The 17336-nt window shown below is 39.1% G+C and overlaps 1 protein-coding gene across 1 annotated transcript; it reads left to right on the top strand.

The window, feature by feature from the left end:
* Positions 1-5652: 5652 nt before the first annotated feature.
* LOC146469149 (b(0,+)-type amino acid transporter 1-like) lies at positions 5653-16151 on the top strand. The gene is made up of 10 exons (XM_085123801.1): positions 5653-6211; positions 7956-8081; positions 8674-8773; positions 9155-9199; positions 10186-10309; positions 12020-12123; positions 12702-12798; positions 13240-13395; positions 14679-14856; positions 15297-16151. The coding sequence occupies exons 1-10, from the start codon at positions 5695-5697 to the stop codon at positions 15371-15373; spliced, it is 1524 nt and encodes a 507-aa protein (XP_084979927.1). The 5' UTR covers positions 5653-5694; the 3' UTR covers positions 15374-16151.
* Positions 16152-17336: the final 1185 nt, after the last annotated feature.

Raw genomic sequence — 17336 nt, 5'->3', positions numbered from 1 at the left:
TAAGGTTATATGTGATAGAATGTTGACGTAAACTGACAATTAGAAACTGCTGAAAACATATTCAGGAAGATTTGGATGATATCTGCCATCTTTCATTATTAAAGGGAAGTATCATGGGTTTTTTATATCTTTTGTTAGAAATGATGAAATAAGACCTTCAATCAGCTGCCAAATAATTTTAGAATGACGAGAGGAAAGGAGTCAACTCAATTCTTGAAAGGAACGACTCGTGATCTGTTTTAGCGCACTTTGGAAACAAAAATGGGAGAACTTGAAAAATATTAGCCTGACACTTTTCAAGTTTCAATCCAGACTAGCCTACTCTGTCTCTGGCCAGAGGCACTGATTGACAGTTTTATTGCACTGGGGTGATAATTTATAACAAACTTGACAATTATTTCGTTGTTTCTGCTGACAGACGAACATTTTTGGGTTTTGAAATGACAGCTAATTTGCGTGATACTTCCCCTTTAAATCACAACCAGTGATGGCGGATGTTATCCGGAACTTTCTGGGTGTGTTTCAGTTTCCAGTTGTCTATTTACGTGCTATATCACGATATCCAAAATATCTTTAGAAGCTTAACAAGCTGAATGAGTCAGAAAGTTGTCATAAGTTTATTGCTTAGACTGATCGAGTAATTGCCCGTTCCGAAGTTCAAATGGATTTGACTGGGGACGAATTTTTAACTTTTCATTTAATCAGAAATTGAAGCCCATCACAAGCAAAGATCACATTACAATAAGTCAGTTTACCAATTTTGTGATTCTGCCGCTGGATTGCTACCATGTAAAGAGCTTTCAAAATTCGAAAAAAAATTTAGAGACTTTGTATGGATTTGCGAGACGCCATCTGAGAATTAGAGACATTTTAATACAATTTAGGCGACCTTTGACAGGTCTCAGCCTGGTTACTTCGCAATGAAACATAACTTAACTTGGTAAACTTACTAAGGTGATTTTTCTGGCAAAGGGGTTCATTTTTTCATTATATGACGCAATCTGAAGAATGTGTAAAACAAGGACCCAGTCTCTTTATGAAGTTTGGAAAAGCTAAGCAATTAGAAAAACAAACAAACCAACAGGAAACCAAAACTTATACACACAATTGAAACAAAAAAAGATCACGAACACACACAAAAAATATTGTATTTATAAATACGTGTGTATGAAGGCAAATTTAAATGATACAAGGTTATAGTGAAGGCCACCCCCTGGTTCATTTCGGTGGATATCTGTTCGAATGCAAAATATAGACGGCAGACTGATCCCAACGGCAGAGGTGGCAAAAAATAAACAACATGGCTAGAAGAACTTGTATATTATTAATTACACCATTATCTGTTCGTTTGGTCTGAAGAAAATCTGCTCAAAGCTTCGTAACACTGAAAAAATTATCTCCTTACCTTTTCGAAGGAGCAAGTTTGTCGTTTTAATAGCGAAAAAACGTCAGCTTGTATTTTGGTAAAAACTGCAACCACTGGTAGCAAATTTTTGCAACGGTTAAAGTGAAACGCGCCTTAACGTGGCCACCCAACAAACGTTTTTTTTTTTTTTTTTTTTTTTGTAATTTAGCCACAAAATACAAAACGACATGTTTTCAATAATTCGTTGTTCGTCACTTGCCTGTTGGATTTTGCAAGGAGGCGTGACTGTTAATCAAATTTGCGTATCCTGATTGGCTAACTTGTAAAAAACGTTTGTTGGGTGGCCACGGCAAGGCGCGTCGAACTGTAGAATTTTCAGCTACAAACTAGTATCCGAACAGACAATCTGTGTCAGCTTACACAAACATTTATTTAAAAGAGCACAAATACAACATCTGCAATAAGCGGTTTAAATAATTGCAACATCATAGCACATGGAACAAACAAGATTGCAAGGGAAAAAACAACCCTTTGTTAGACGCTTTCTAAAACGACCACTGAGTCAGTCATCTACGTGGCTTCATCTGTAAAATCGTTCATTGTGACAACTGAGACTAGTTCGGTGAGAGTGCAAAGAATATTATTAGGAAAAAAAAAGAAACAAACAAACAACCGCGAGAGCCGAGTTCATTTTCAAACTTTTCCAAACTGTACTGGACGACCCAAATCACGGCTGACTTAAAAACTAACAAGCTAAGGATACCCATCGGTTCATAATCTCAGTTCAGAAGGCCACAATCGCCAAGAATTTAGTTTTAAAGAAAATCTGAAGCCGTTTCTTTGGCAAAATGTCAGCTCAATGTTTTTCGTTTCACTGGAAAACTAATTCCTTTTTTTTCAGATGGGAACGCTAAAAATACGGAATATGGTCAGCTATCATTTACGTAAAGCCAGCAATGCTAAAGCTCGTAGATTCGGCACTAAATAAGATTCCGTTTCATAAAACTTTCTGCAACTTATATTTTAGCTTAAGCAAACCTGATTAGTTTTCAGTGTATTAAAAGAAGGACATAAAATGACCAGGTAACACAGGAGACAACATTTTAAGTAATTTGCTTAATAAATGCTCTAGCTGGGTGCCCCTGAAATTATATAGGCCATTCAGTAAACTCAGACTCACAAAATAAGGTTAAATAGTTGTACCTACCTCGCACGGTCGGTCTTATTAAATATTCACTGTTGTTGAAGGTAAAGAAGTAACTTGCTTCAAAGTTTCTCGCCTTGAAAACTGAAAATCCAGGACAGTTGTTCAGTATTTAGGACGTCACATATCACAGCTAATAATAACAATAATACCGTCATTAATTAAAACGTAAAATTTAACACAAATGCCAACTGTAGTCATCAAAAATTGGAGGATTGCAAATTACTCATCCAGGTAATAGTTAAGGTTATGTGCATGATAGAATATTAACGTAAACTGACAATCGGAGACATACTCAGCAAGATTTGGATGATATCTGCCATCTTTCGTTATTAAAGGGGAAGAAGTATCATGCTTTTTTTATATCTTTTGTTAGAAATGATGATAAAAGACCTTCAATCAGCTGACAAATAATTTTAGAATGACGAGGGGAAAGAAATCAACTCAATTCTTGAAAGGAAAGACTCGTCATCTGTTCTAGCGCATTTTGGAAACAAAAATGCGAGAACTTGAAAAATATTAGCCCAACTTTTCTCAAGCTTTAATCTAGACTGGCCTACTCTGTCTCTGGCCAGAGGCACTAATCGACAGTTTTATTGCACTGGGGATATAATTTATGAAATGACAGCAAATTTGCGTGACACTGCCTCTTTAAATCACAACCAGTGATGGTGGATGTTCTCCGGAACTTTCTGGGTGTGTTTCAGTTTCCAGTTGTCTATTTACGTGCTATATCACGATATCCAAAATATCTTTCGAAGCTTAACAAGCTGAATGAGTCAGAAAGTTGTCATAAGTTTATTGCTTAGAATGATCGAGTTATTGCCCGTTCCGAAGTTCAAACGGAAACTGGGACGAATTTTTAACCTTTCATTTAATCAGAAATTGAAGTCCATCACAAGCAAAGATCACATTACAATAAGTAATTTTACCAATTTAGTGATTCTACCGCTAAATTGCTACCATGTAGAAGGCTTTCAAAATTCGAAAAAACATGTTAGACACTTTGTATGGATTTAGGAGACGCCATCTGAGAATAGATACATTAAAATACAATTTAGGCGACCTTTGACAGGCCTCAGCCTGGTTACTTCGCAGTGAAACATAACTTAACCTGGTAAACTTACTAAGGTGATTTTCTGGCAAAGAGGATCATTTTTTCATTATATGACGCAATTTGAAGAATGTGTAAAACAAGGGCCCAGTCTCTTTATGAAGTTCTGAAAAGCTGGGCAATTGGAAAAACAAACAAACAAACCAACCAACAGGAAACCAAAAAGTATACACACACTTGAAACAAAAAAAAAAATCACAAACACACACACAAAATATTGTATTTATAAATACGTGTGTATGAAGGCAAAATTAAATGATACGAGGTTATAGTGAGGGCCACCCCATGGTTTATTTCGATGGATATCTGTTTGAATGCAAAATATAGACGGCAGACTGATCCCAACGGCAGAGGTGGTAAAAAATAAACAACACGGCTAGAAGAACTCAAATACATTAATAATGTTTTTATAAATATTGCTATCTGTCTGTTTGGTTTTTAGAAAATCTGCTCAAATTTTTGAAACACTGGAAAACTATTTCTTTTCGTTTTCCTCTGAGAAAATATGAGAAAAATTGTGTAAAGTCATCAGCTAGGATTTTTGGTAGTTACTGCAACAACTGGGAGGCAGCATGGTCGACTGGTTAGGGCGCCAGACTTGAAATCCGGTGGTTCCGGGTTCAAGCCCCGCTCTGACCACTAGCTGGAGATGTTTCTCGGTAGCCCAAAGTTCAACTCCTCGGACGCGCTTGTAAATAGCCAGCTGGTCTGCCTCCTGCCAGTTGGGATTTTTAACCCTGTTGTTTTCAATTTAAATTATTTCTTTGTGACGTTAATGCTCGGCCCCACTAGCACTTGTGCTATAAACACTGCCGAGGGTAAACAAAGGTTATTTATTTTTATTTTTATTATTATATTAATTCCAAGATTTTATGATCTTAGTGAAATAGCGCTGGAAGGGTTTCAATGTTGGCCTGAATAAGTTTCTGAATCACATTACGTAGTGTTTTCTTCTTTCCTCTTTTCTCGGTAAACAATATTAGCTAATGTTATTTTACTGTAAAGTAAGCAGCAGTCCTGTAAACTAAAACAAGCCACATTCAATGTCCTTCTAATGTAAAACTTTTAAATTATATCGGGAGGCCATTTAGTAGCTTAACAAAATAAGGTTTTATAGTTGTACTTACTTCGCTCTGTAGGGGTATTCACTGTTAACTCCTGTTGTTACAGATTAGGATGTGACTTGTTTTGAAATTTCTTGCCTTAAAAACTGAAAATCCAGGACTTGCTCTGTATTATGAAACAGCTGGGCGTTGTTTACCACGTCATATGCCACAAATAATTATAAAAAAATAGTACCGTGATTTCAAAATGGCAACTATAGTCATCGAAAAGTAGCGATTTGCAAATTACTCATCCCGGTAATAAGGTTTTGTGATAGAGTATAAAAAGTAAACAGACAACTGGAAACTGCTGGAAATGTAGTCAGGAAGATTTGGATGACATCTGCCATCTTCCGTCATGACTACATCGCAAACAGTTGTGGCAGATATCATCCGGAACTTTCGCTAGAAAGTAAGCAGCAAGCCCATAACCTAATAAGCCACATTAAATGTCCTTTGAATGTGAAACTGTTAAATTATACCGGAAGGCCATTCAGTAGCTTAACAAAACAAGGTTTTATAGTTGTACCGTACTTCGCTCTTTTGGCGTTTTCACTCACAGTTAGTTCCTGTTGTTGCAGATTAGGATGTGACTTGTTTTGAGGTCAATGTACTCCATAGTATTTTTACAACACTTTTACTGTCAAATTTCTCGCTCGTTGACTAATTTTTATCTTCTTTAATAATAAAAGCAGCTGACGCCATCGACTTTATAATTATATCAAACTTTACGCTATCTTAAAAAAAATTGTTTTGTTTGTATACTTCCTTCAGTCACTTCCCTGGAGTGTTCGCGATGCACCTGATATTTGATCATCACCACCCACCCCACCCCACCCCCAGAATGTAACTGTTGCATAACTGCTTCAAATAAATTTGCGTGATTCTCGTATGAATACAATAGAACATGGCGGGAATGTATTCACAGTCAACACAAGGCAATAGTGTCAATAGTCTCAGCTGTCTTGACCAAGATGGTGAGCCCCATAAAAAGAGGAATAGCAGACCCGTCTCCCTTAAACGTTCTGTCGGAGTTCCTGGAGCGGTCGCCCTCCTTGTCGGCACAATGATCGGCTCCGGAATCTTCGCGACTCCAAAGTGGGTTTTGCTGTACGTTGGGTCGGTGGGAATGTCTCTAGTCATGTGGAGCTTGTGTGGATTGATCGCTTTATTTAGTGCTTTGAGCTACTGCGAGTTAGGGACACTGATTCCGAAATCAGGCGCCGAGTATCCGTACCTCATGGAGGCATACGGACCCCTGCCAGCTTTCCTCTACGTCTACGTCTTCGTGCTATTTGTGAAGCCCTCCGGAATAATGATTCTGCTTGTTTTTGGAGCCTATGTCATTGAACCTTTTTTCCCAGGTTGTGGAGGTCGTGAGGATCTTGTTCCACTGGTTAAAATTTTAGCAGCGGCTGCTTTAGGTGAGATGAACATTTTACTTTGTCTTTATTGACATGGCTGGGAACATGTTATTACATGCATGTATTTTATAAGTGGTGTCGTCACGCAACCACTTTGGTCACGCGTGTTTAAGGACGGTGCCTACTACCTTAAATATTACATAAAATTTTGGCAACACTTTAATTCAGCGAATTTAGCGATTTTTATCGCTAAATTAAAATGCACCAAAATTAAGTGTCGCTTACTTTAAATCGTCGCTAAATTAAAATGAATTCCGCCATCTGGTCAGTTACACACGCATATGCTATTTGACGGTCGATTATGTCGTGTATCGGATGTCTCTTGCACATTTCAGTCATTTCAGCTTGAGAACTGAATTGAATTCTTCGCTAGTATTAAATTTTGCATTCCCGTGTGGACTCCACGGTTTCCACGTTTATAAAGAGCTGTGGGAGCCTATACTAAATGAAAAGCTCGATACAATTCTCGAGGAAATTCACGCAGGCTGGGTTCTCGCTTTATATGACTTTCTGACCGGCGTTGAAGGAAGGGATTGCAGTGGTTTTTGAGGGGGGTAATTTTTTTAAAAGAGCTCTTTTTTGGGGGGTAATTTTTTACCTTGTACGAAAAGTGAGGGGGGTAAAATTTTAAGACATACAAAAGGTACCAACTAAATGTATTTAGCAATTATTCTTCTCATCAATCGTAGAGTTGGTAAAATCGACTAGAAACTTCTCCATATCGCTACTATTCTTCAGAGCGACAGAGATCTTGCACGTAATAGGTTGAGTAATGACATAGACAGGCAAACCGTGTATTCCATCAAGCAGTTTATCACTGAAGGCTTGTTTATCTGGGCAAAGAAATTGACTAGGAGACGAATAGAGATGGTACGCTTCTTCAAAATCTGTATATGCACATCCATACATCAAATGCTCCTGTACTGCTCTCAAACCCCGAGCTGCTCTGACCTTCTGTGTACCTTCTTTTGACACCTGAAGAATAGACTCCAGCAATAACAAAACATCGTTATTATCAAGACATTGAAGAGATGATCTAAGGTACTTGAATTACCTTACTTACCTTAAGTAAGTACCATAAGTAAGTTCAATGTACTTAGAAGTTAATTAATTACCTTAATTACCTTACGCCTGATTGTTTCTCTTGCCAGTTCAGATTCAGAGAGCTAGTGTTTTCCTCATGTAACCAAGCGTTGTGCCCAGGAACTTCTCAACAATTCAACCACCAGGCCAACCATGGGGGGGGGGGGGGGTGGTTAAATGTTCAAACTGTCATTGCAGTGGGGGGTAAAACTTTTGTTTGAAAGATTTTTTTTTTTTTGGGGGGGGGGGGGAAATTTTCATACATTCGATTTTTTAGAAAACCACCCCCCCCCCCCAGGAAGTAATAAACGATCGGTCTCTAAGTGCCCCTAAATATGTAAGGATTTTTCAATTTTTCAATTTTTCGCCAAAATTTCATGTATTAAGGTAATACAGAAGTATTTTGGCGCCCTTTATCACTATGCGGTTAAGCAGATTTTAGCAAGGGCTGTTGGAATCCAAAAAGAAAATTGGGGGTAACCACGCATTTTATCAGAGATAATTAAGCAATAATAATCCAAAAAACCGGCAAAAGACAAAGCAATGTATCGCGTTTTTCTTCCATAATTGAAGCTTTGTTATCTCTGAAAAAGGCATGGTTACCCCCGATTTCAAGAGGGATGCAGATTCGAGTAAAACCTTTTTTTTCTCCAATTCACAGGTATCATCACTTTCATAAACTGTGCCAGCGTAAAGTGGGCGACTCGAATGCAGATCGTGTTCACTGCCGCCAAAATGATCGCTATTATGATGCTGATAGTGACAGGCCTGGTACGCTTAGGACAAGGTAAACTACATCGCTATTTCACCGTTTGGCTGGGAGGGGGTCGCTAGTAGCCTCCTTTTCTCCGGTTGAGGCAGCCAACATTGTAACATTGCAAAATCCCAATTCGATCTAGAGGAAGATGACATTGCACTAAAAGTACTTGCCCACGTGGCAGGCGCCTATTGGGAAGGGAGTGGGGGAGGGGGGAGGGGCATTCGCCAGCTTGGGACGCGAAGTGCGGAGCGCGAAGCGTGATGGGAAGAGAACTGAGGAGAAATTCACTGTAGGTCCATGTATGTATGATAACACGTTCTATATTTTTTGCACTGGAAGTTTTCACTTGTCCCAGTTCAGTTGTCCGGATTGCATCGCATTTCCCATCACCACCCCTTCCTAGGCTCGATTTCCAGCCGCTGTTCGGGAAATGGTGAGGAACAAAGACCGGACTCGAGAGAGCGGCGGAAATCGAGCCTACCCCTTCCTCGCCTCGATCTGAATTTTGCATGATTTTCTTTGACTTCTAAATTCCTCGAAAATGATGGCATTGGGGTAAGCTAAGCAAGAATATGAAGTAATATATAATGATCATGTGAATATAACTGTTTGTATTCAGGGTACACTTCTTCTTTAGCAAATGGATTTGAGGGAACAAGTTGGAATATCGGAAAACTTGCCTTTGCGTTTTACAATGGATTATTTCCGTATGATGGCTGGTGAGTAACTAAGCAACTCCAAGACGAGGTTTTGAGAAAAATGGTTTCAGCTTCTTTTGCAAACGGATAGTTGTGTTATAAAACAGATTTTGAACTGGTTATAGAACGTGTTTATAGAAAGGTTTTTTCTTAAGTTCATATCACTTGCATCACTTTCGTATTCGTGACTTTCGTTTTAAAAAGCAAAACAGTATGAAAACGGCCGTGTGACGCAGAACTTTTGTTTCGTTTTAGATAAAAACCGGCGCAAATTCTCGAATTGGAAGCATAAACGCCGCCTTAATATTGTACTCTCTGAACAGAATGCTAAAAAAAAAAGCGCCGGTTACTAGCGTGGCTAAGACCATGTTACACTCTCAATTGTATCGTTTTCCTTTACAGGAATCAGCTCAACTTTTTTACGGAAGAAATGAAGAACCCTAACAGGTAAGGCACACACAGTGACAAATACCGCAGAGTTTCAGTCGTTAGTTTCTGGAAGTTTTAGCAGTCTTTTGACCTTCGTTACTTTACTGCGTTCGACCATAGTTAATAAAAGGCGATGGTTATGAAGCTTGGCAAACTTCTTTGTTATATGTTTTTGTTAGCGTTTTTGGCCTTGACCGTGCACAAACTGCAATAGATTTTGAAATGTGCTGGAGCAGCTGACCAATAGAAACGTTCCTGTTAAGATATTCAACTGTGGTGTGAACATTGAAACAAAGGATTGTGCACGGTCGCGGCCCTTCCAACTTAAACTGCAGGACCATTGTTTTCATGGCACAGTTTCATAACCAGTTCCTCAATTAACTATGGTTCGACGTAGAAAGAACGTTCTCCTAATACTGATTGGAGTCGAGATTATATGGGACGGTCAACGAATGAATGGATCTGGCATCCCCCGCAGATTTTCCAGGGGCGGCTGACATCACCACCAACTTGGCAAAGGAAAGAGAGCCTGGGATCGAGATCATCGAACGCACCCCTAAACTTTGATTATACCTTGTCATAGCTTAAACGTGACCATGTTTACCCTATATTTGCCGCTCGCTGTTTTCAGTTTCTCTGTAAAATTGAGTAGTTTTGCATTAAGAAGAAGAAGAAGATGATGATGATTATGATACTTTATTTGAATACATCGCAGCCTTGCGGCTGAATTGCATAACATCAAAGGCTAGAATTATTTTGCACTATTCTCATCTACGTACTCATTTTTTTCAAGAAAACATAAACACGGATCGCACGTTTGCCGTTTGCCGTAAACGCGATTCTAAATCTCTCTACTAAATAGAGTGAGGCGACCACTCCTCTAACCACTGCATCATCCCTTCTCGATTTCTTTTCAACAAATTTCACAGCTCATGCCATGTGACGTTTGAGATTGTTTATACTAAAAAATGACCTTCTGACAGACTCCTATGATTTGATCTTAGAAACCTTCCTCTGACCATTTGGATTGGCCTTCCGCTGGTCACATTGTGCTATTTACTGGTGAATATTGGATATGTCACGGTTTTATCTGCACAGGAAATTTTGGTGACCGACGCTGTTGCTGTGGTGAGTAGCTGTATGCTTTTCACTCAATGAAACCGCAGATTCGGAGCAAAACTTGGTGAATGGTTGTAGCAAGTTTCTGAGTTACCAGAGCTTACAAAGTATCAGTTTTGAAGGTCAATTCGTCAAGGGCCCCCAAAGAGAAAATTAAAGCATTATAAGTAAAACGTTGTTTCCTGCAGTCCAACAACATTTCATGTCTTTAAAAAGTTAACATGTTTTTTAGCGCGATTCAACCGCTGACCAAAGATCGTAGGCTCTTGGAACGAGGATTTCAGGAAGATGACTTTTTTTGCCGTTTTCCTGTTTCTTTTATTAAATCAGTGGAGCAAATTGGTCAGCTCTGACAGAGCAGGGGGAAAAAAATCTTGTCTCCTTTCCTTTGCGGCTTGTGCTTGATTAATTTCCCCTCTGTTTTTATTTCGCTCGTTTTCAATCTCGTACCCAGAGTCTTCAGGCTTTTTGGTCAGCGACTAACCGCTGGCCAAAGAGCCCGAGGACTCTGGGTACGAGATTGGTTCGTTTTACGGTCCTGTGATAAAATAGAAAGTGTATGAGCAGATTATATAAGGAAACGAATAAGTTCCCTAGCGTTACTAATCACTTTAAAAAATACCCGGCTACAAGCTGAAATTTCACTAAGCATGAGAAAATCTTTCCCTTGGTCGTTTCGTTTTGCTTCTCATATCAGTCCTCCCGCTGCAATTTTCTTTTATCCCAATAGAAAGAAAACAAAAACGGACAAAAGGAAACCTTTTCTCGTAGAGTATTTAAAGGGGAAGTATCAGGGGGCTTTTGACCTGTTATCGTGAAAATGGTGCAACAACACCTTCACTTAATTACAAAATAGTTCTTGAACACCAAGAACATGAAATCAACCGAATTCTTGAAAGGAGCAACTCATGACCTGCTCTAGTGCATTTTGGAAATGAAAACGCGAGAACTTGAAAACAGTCAGCCTACCTCATTATAGGAATAACAATGCACGTTGACAACGCGAAGAAAATTTACGTTACATTAAATTTACGCGAATTTTTCAAAAGTTAGGTTTACATGCATTAAATTAACGCGAATTTTTCGATAAGCATCTTGCTTTATTTACTGCGATTTTCAAAATTCTGCAAACTCGCACTTTACATTTCTGAATGCCAAACTGCGTTTTGGCTTGACAAGTGCACGGATGTTTCTAAGTATTTTTTAAAGCCGAAAATTTGGTTTTGAAGCCAAACTAGACCCCATCAATTCAGAAGATAGTGACTCTGAAGAGCCAATAGAGGAGTTATGAACTAATAAGGTTTTGTAATGAAATAAAGGTGCTTTAAAATAACAATGTTGTAAAATAGCGTGCATTAAATTTACATCGACATTAATTAAGATACATTAAATTAACGCGAATTTTGTAAAATCGCGTTAATAAATTGCATTGTTAATTTTCCTATAATAAGGTAGCTTTTATCAAGTTGCAGTCCATTCAAACCCAGTCCATCTGTGGCTAGCGATAGTCTTGGTACACTGGATTGACAATCTAGAACAAATTTGAGCGATATTGTTAGGTTTCAATTGATAAAAAAACAAACGTTTTGGAGTTTTTGATATAACACCAAATTATCATGACACTTCGCCTTTAAGTATCGAACGGGACCGCATGGAAATTTCCTTCGCATTTTGCGTCCGGCCAAATAACTTTTTTTAGGTTTTTCCCTTTGCCAACAGACCCTTGCTAATCGGTTATACGGTGTAATGGCTTGGATCATTCCAATTCTCGTCGCTTGTTCCACGTTTGGTGCTGCTAACGGCAATGCTTTCGCAGGAGGAAGGTAGGATACGATTGAAAAATTAGCAGGTGAAAATACTGAAACCTTCGACTTTTGACAGAAAGAATACTGGATAGAACTGGTTTGCTCTTGTCTCGGTTTCCAGGAGTTCGTTTCTCATAATTCCAGAAGAGTCTTCGGTCACGAGAAGAAAGTTTTATATCCGTGTCAGTCTATCAATTGGTAGTCTTTTTTCCCTCAAAATAGGCCAACGTGATTTCCTTAATCTTAGAAATAAAGTTCTCATCGTTTTAGCTTCCAAAATTATTAAAGTATAAATTTGCTGTTGTGACCATTGTGCACGTAACTTAGTTTTGGGGGGCTTTAGTTGTTTTTGAACTCCAAATTGAGGATTGAAGTAACCCCAGTCCTAGTCTCGCATGTCTCAAATGGAATTATTCTTAATCATTTACGTGCTTACCTTAATTCCAATACTGAAGACTAAAGAACACCTTCGGCCTTGAGAGGTTTTTATAGAACCAAATAAAGTGAAAGTCTTCGTCAGGACCTTACTGTCAGCCTGGCTTGAAAAAGGTCATGATTTGTGGACCAAACTCCAGGACTTTCTTTCCTCCTTTCAGACTGGTGTTTGCTGCAGCACGGGAGGGACATCTGCCTAAGTTCCTCGCCATGATCCACACCAAAAGACGAACACCGCTCCCAGCATTGATATTCTCGGTGAGTTTCAGTTGTTAGGGTCATTTTCTCAATTATCAGGGTCAATTTCTTAGTTGTCAGGGTTATTTTCTCAATTGTAAGGGTCATTCCCTCAGTTGCCAGGGTCATATTTTTTCAGTTGCCAGGGCCATTTTCTCGTTGCCAGGGTCATTTTCTCAGTTATTAGGGTCATTTTTTCAGTTGTCAGGGTCATTTTCTCAGTTGCCAGGGTCATTTTCTCAGTTGTTAGGGTCATTTCCAGCCTGGCTGTTGATAGAAATACTTTCCGCCCCATGAAGGAGTAATCGCTATGGTGGGCTCCTGGTGGGGCGAGGCTACGCGTCCCGTTTTCCATTCCGGATGGGAATACACGGCATGAATTTTGGGGTTTTTTATGCTAAATTATTTATTGTTGTTGTTGTTGTTGTTGTGTCTCATGGTTTCTTTTTTCTTTGTAATCAGAGTATTATTTCATGGTTGATGTTAATTCCTGATGCCACGTCGTTTGAGTCTTTGCTGAATTACTTCAGTTTCTTTGGCTGGCTTTGTTACGGGATCACAATCTTTAGCGTCCTGTGGTTTAGATACAAAAGACCCAACGATAGGCGACCTTATAAGGTAAGCTTCTCTACCAAAATAAAACCCTGAGAGTTTCATAGCGGAGTTCAAACGCTAGAGTGAGTTGAGTCTGTGGCTCGGGGGTGGGGAAGGGTGGGGGGGGGGGGGAAGAAACTCATATGAAAGGGTCGGGGATGCTTGTCGGAAGTTTTGAATTAAACCCCTAAAGGAGGCCAGTCTGGGCATGGCCCAAACTTTTTTGACCCCCTGAAAGAGACCATTTTAAAACACAGACAAATAAAAATACAGTAACTTTTCGTGTGCGACCCTAAACGAGACCTTCAGGGCTAAATATAATGGCGTTTTACCCAGCACGCCCTAAGTGAGACCAAAATCCGAAATTTACACCCCTAAGCGAGACAACGAGCTTCTCCGCCCCTTTCACATGAGATTCCCCCACGGGGGGTCAGTGGATGATACCCACTTTCATCTATCATGTAAATACCCTGTTGATCAAGTTTATTTCATCTCGTTTTAATTTGTGTGGCAAATCATTATCAATCCTCACTGATGTTATTTGGGTTCATAGTTTAGTTTTGTACTTTTGCAATTGAAGGGCTCAGAATATAACCGACCCAAAGGACGTTTTAGATCGCTTTTTGTTGTTTGATCTCAGATTCACATTGGCTTTCGGTTTGGCGTGTGGTCTTGAATTCCTTCAGGAAACGTTGCTCCAATATTTTATCCGATGCTTGCGCTTCGTTTACAATAGTGACCTATGATTATGGACAATATTTCCGTTTTTATCATAAAACCGGAAGCACAAAGCAGCGGATAAAACATTTGAGCAAACGTTTCCTATAAGAATTCAGGGCCACATGAAAAACCGGCCGGTGAATCTGACCTAGAACAACTAATAGCAGCGAGCTGAAAATTCAAATGTACATAGGTCGGTTATGCACCGAACCCTTTAATTACTCTATGTATTTATGGTTATACAAATAAGCTACTTGTTGTTGTTGATTATTCAAATTCTGGAAAGCTATTGAGCAATATTTTTCCTGTGGCGTTCAATGTGTTTCATGTTACGCTGAGTATTCTAACCTTTCAGGCTATGAATGAAATTGCGTCTAATCCAATGAGAGAGGAGTACTAATACTCCCAGCAGCTTCATGCTCCATAAACCAACGTCAAACCCTGGCCTTGTAGATCCATGGGCTCCCTGTGGCTAGGACGCGCTCAGTTTTACTTCGTTTTAACCTTCTGTCGCGCTCGATACGACAGAAACTAGCGTGACCTTGTTTTCTTAGTATAATGTATATTTTTAAAATTTTCTTCTGTAGGTTTGGATAGGAATCCCTATCTTCATGGTGCTGGTATCAATTTTCTTGGTGATTGCACCGATCTATGAAGCACCTCTGCAGTCGTTTTTCTGTCTGCTTTTCATTTCAACCGGAATTCCTGTCTACTTGGTATTTGTACGATATAAGAAGGCTCCCGTAAAGTTTCTTCGCTTTGTAGGTAAGTAAATACTTGGTTAGCATGTGTAATTATTTTTTCAAACGTTAAAACACTTCTTTCAACGTTAGTATTGAAAATGATGTCACGTTTGCTGTGGTTTTTACTTTATTGTTCTCTATGGTTGGTTGACAAAACTAGCGCCACTTTCTCAACCAATGAAAATCAAAACCAAAACCAAAACCAATCGTGCCTTGCTCGCACGCGTTTTCCCGCGCTTGGCCCCGGTTAAATGCATTTGCTTCAAATTGTGATTGGTTCATTTCCGCTGTTTAGGTCTTTTGTGATTGGCCAATTTATGTTATGCTGCGTGCTCACTTTGAGTCCTAAGCAAACGCCACGGAAGATAAAACGACAGCTGAAACGATGGCTGCTGTTTCAACTAATACGTTACGCCGCTTGAATTTATATTAGTTCCATTATCATTTTGTTTTTCTTTTCAGATCTCTTGACTTTAAAGTTGCAAAAGATCTGCGATGTAGCATTTCCTGAGAGCGAAGAAGACATCATTTCATTTTAGCTAGGAGCAACGATCAACAGAGAATTATATGTAGCTGATACCAAGCGCTCTATGCATAACCTAAGGACGAAGAGGGCGGATGACTGATCTCAACTTTAAAGTTCTTTACTAGATTAAGCTATTGGTAAGATGTAAAGAGACTTCAAGACAGTCGTACCATGAAGAGAGCTGATCCGATGCAAATGATGCGACGATTTGGCGCTTAGAGTCGGTTTAAAGAGTTCTGAAGTAAACTATTGATTATTGCGAATAAAAGGTTTATATCCTCGCTTTGAACACTGTTCAAAATTAGCATGAATTTGCAAGAATGGTAGTCAAAAAGCGGGGAAAAAGAAAATTAAGAGGAGCTTTTAAAAAAAAAATGTTCTTCTGTCATAAGATAATAATAATATAACAAACGAGGCTTATATAGCGCTTATCACCAAATTTCTAAGCGCTTTACAATTTTTCTAAAAAGATAAGTTACAAAAAAATCATACCTTAATATTTACAATTCTGTCAAAATTCACAAAAAATCAATAAAAAGAAGCTTTAAATAAATAAGTCTTGAGGTTATGTTTGACGTCCTTTATAGTTAGTGAGGAAGTGATGCTCCTGGGCAGATATTTCCATAACGAGGGAGGGGCTATACTAAACGCTCTCAGTTTCCGTATGCTGTCGTATTTGATTTATATTTAGGTACTTTAGATACCTCCCCAAAATCAATGCTCCACCACTGCAAAGTGTATTCTTTATTGAATAGAAATCGAAAATTGGCTAGGGCGGAGAGAAAATATTTTTGCTGCGAATAGAAGTGTTTGTCCACTACAAAAATAGCTTTAAAATGTCAATGTTTTCATTTTTAACATTTTGACATTTTAATTTGCCGCTTTTGGTAGATTTTAACCAGCTTTTGAAAGGGTATCATACAGGGGTATCATTATCTTCGAAAATTTTATTAGACCCAAAACAGAGAAATTCGTTTGTATGACGCCAAAGCAGACTAGAGCTAAGGTGATTATCTTCGAGAAATATTTCTCGGACATGAAATGAAACTCGGCAATGAAGCGTGACTATTTAATTTAGTTCACAACAGTGAAACATTGATAAGTAAAATAACGACAATAAAAGACCTGCTAAACGAATCTGCTCGGAATTACAGATTGGCTTAGCAAGTTGTTTTCTAGAGAAAACAGAGAAAAGTACTGTATTTATGGAGTTTGCAATAGGTTTTTACCTTGATTTACCTGTTACGTGAGCTCCAATGTTAGATTGTGCGAACGCCTGGAACACGCTAAAAATATACCAACTGACCTCGCGTTGGTTCATCATCCTACCACTAGCTGCTACACCGTGCTGACGAGAGCCAACCAGCTCGAAACAGCTGTCCACGGTTCCACAGTTGCAGTTTGATTCTCGGTTTGGTCTCTATCATGTCGCTGTCGAGTTAAGTTTTGACGCGGTCAGATCAGCCTTGCAGTTATTTCAGTTGTCACTCAGTTACTTATGACAAAAGGCACCACTTTTTGAGGGGAGCCATCTGTCTCGCCTGCAAACAGCTCCCAAACGTCAAGTTTAGTTTTTTGTAAAGTTTAGAGCTAAAAACGAAGTTCTTCGCCCAGACGAGAAAACCCTTTCCACCCGACCTCCAGATCGCTTATGAGTGGTCCTTAAACCGCTCAGGGACCAATCAGAATGCTTCAATGCTCAATGGCCGAAAGAACAGCGGCGATCCTCACGAAATTGGCAAGTAGCCGCTTATCAATTTGAGGCCCACAGATAAAACATTGATTGTGGGTTGTTCAAATGCAGCATGGAAAAGGCACTAGCTTGTTGAAAACTGCTTGCATTTTCCCTGATTCCTGATTCAGTTCACCCTAGTTAAAAAAAACCCAATTGTAACAGGAACTGTTACAGATCTTTGTTTAAGAAACAATATAAATATTGTACAACTGTAAAGCCGTTGTTTACTTAGCCCCATAAT

The sequence above is a fragment of the Pavona decussata genome, unplaced genomic scaffold (genome assembly GCF_977016875.1).
Source record: "Pavona decussata unplaced genomic scaffold, jaPavDecu1.1 SCAFFOLD_127, whole genome shotgun sequence".
In the NCBI taxonomy this organism is placed as follows: Eukaryota; Metazoa; Cnidaria; class Anthozoa; order Scleractinia; family Agariciidae; genus Pavona; species Pavona decussata.
This window is presented reverse-complemented; position numbering and strand designations above follow the sequence as displayed.

Excerpts from the sequence above, each read along its gene's own strand:
- LOC146469149 (XM_085123801.1), top strand. The coding sequence starts at position 5,695 with ATGGCGGGAATGTATTCACAGTCAACACAAGGCAATAGTGTCAATAGT. Across the intron at positions 8,774-9,154 it reads TTATTTCCGTATGATGGCTG|GAATCAGCTCAACTTTTTTA; the intron begins GTGAGTAACTAA and ends TTTCCTTTACAG. Across the intron at positions 10,310-12,019 it reads TGACCGACGCTGTTGCTGTG|ACCCTTGCTAATCGGTTATA; the intron begins GTGAGTAGCTGT and ends CTTTGCCAACAG.